This window comes from Haplochromis burtoni, unplaced genomic scaffold (genome assembly GCF_018398535.1).
Source record: "Haplochromis burtoni strain Fernald_Lab_line unplaced genomic scaffold, NCSU_Asbu1 Contig_949, whole genome shotgun sequence".
Taxonomy (NCBI): domain Eukaryota; kingdom Metazoa; phylum Chordata; class Actinopteri; order Cichliformes; family Cichlidae; genus Haplochromis; species Haplochromis burtoni.
This window is the reverse complement of record NW_024583310.1, coordinates 106218-107859: the sequence shown is the minus strand read 5'-3', so window position 1 is coordinate 107859 and position 1642 is coordinate 106218. Positions and strand designations below refer to the sequence as shown.

The window sequence follows — 1642 nt, the reverse complement described above, 5'->3', positions numbered from 1 at the left end:
AAAAGGAAAAAAACCCACGGCTCGCGATAAGGAGCCGGCTCGCATCGTTCACGTCAAAGACCCGGCTCTAAGAACCGTTTCGTTCGCGACCGAAACATCACTAAAGGCTGAGCTCAGATCCAAAAGGACGAGAATGGTGAGAAGACCAGAGCCAGCTCCGATTAGAAGATCATTAGTGACTTTAAGTAGAGCAGCTTCTGCACTGTGACATGAACGAAAACCAGACTGAAATCTCTCGTAGATGTTATTATTAACCAGGTGTGAATGAAGTTGAGCTGCAACCACTTTTTCGAGTATTTTAGAGATGAAGGGCAGATTAGAAAACGGACAGAGGTTGTTAAAGTTGTTAGGATCTAAAGAAGGTATTTTCAGTATAGGAGTGACTGAAGCAATCTTGAATAAGGAGGGAACGATACTGGTGGTGAGTGAAGAGTGAATATAGCAGAGATGAGTGGGAGTAAGGAAGAGAGGCAGGATTTCACAAACCCTGCAGGCATAGGGTCAAGATGACACGTGGCAGGCTTTGATCTACACAGAAATATCAGATAAATCAGGAAGATGAAGAGTGGAAAACAGCTAAAAAAGGAGAAAAGGTTCTGGAGAGGACGTAGACACAACATGTGAACTGAGTTGCTGGTAGATGTTATTGATTTTAGTAGTCCAGAACATGTGTTGATACACATCTGGTATCTCACCTCAGTCCGTTTCCATCGTCAAAGAAGAAGTACTTGGACTTCATGTCTCTGAGGTTCAGCTTGGTGTTCTCACCTCGAAGAACGATCTTATCCCACAGGACGACCTGGTTCAGAGACTGACACACATACACACACAGATTAATTATACTGCAGGACCTCCATCCATGGTCAGGCAGCGGTTCATCTACCAATCAGAAGGCTGGTGGTTAGATCCCTGCCTCCTCCGGGCTAAAATGTCCTTTGTGTGAATTAGGGCTGAACGATATATCGCATTTGCGATAATAACCGCAAAGGCTGCGATTATACTCTGGACATGTCCAAATTCATGGGCTGCATCCTCCTGAGGCCGCATTTGTAGACCGATTACGTCACAGCGACGCGCCGAAGGCTGTCCAAATTGGAGATTTTGAGTCGACAAGCGCCTTTGTTACTGGGACCAGTCATTTTAAGAAAGGCCCCCATTAGAACCCATGAGAAATGCAAGAAATGCATTATTGCTCAGTCTGCAGTATCTTTCCCAGAACAAACACCAATTGCAAATAACATAACTAAAAATAAACCTGAAAAATCAGTTTAGAACAGCTACTATGTTGCAAAGAGTGAACTACCACTGGCACAATGTCAGCAGTCTTGCAAACTTCAAAACAGCAAATGGCCTCGATCTTGGTTCCACTTGTCTCTACCCGTGCTTCAGTGGAAATTTCAAATTCAGGATCTGACACAGACTGATTCATGTCCTACACAGTTCTTACAAGTTCATAGAAATTTCTGTTCAATTAGAACCAAGTATTTGAGTTGATGATTGTAATTTTTATACAATGTTGTAATTTGTTTTTCAACAATTTTTTGATTAATGTTTTGTTTCCTTTACAATATTATACTATTAAGTATAATATTGTAAAGGAAACAAAACAGGAAACTCAATCAAAAAATTGCTCTCTTTTTTA

At 41.6% G+C, this 1642-nt stretch overlaps 1 protein-coding gene across 1 annotated transcript in view; it reads right to left on the bottom strand.

The window, feature by feature from the left end:
* spcs3 (signal peptidase complex subunit 3) overlaps positions 1–1642 on the bottom strand; it is a 15027-nt gene that overhangs the window by 3222 nt on the left and 10163 nt on the right. Inside the window, exon 4 of the mRNA XM_005951186.3 lies at positions 696–811. Coding sequence (XP_005951248.2) covers positions 696–811 — 116 coding nt within the window. The remainder of the gene's footprint in view (positions 1–695; positions 812–1642) is intronic.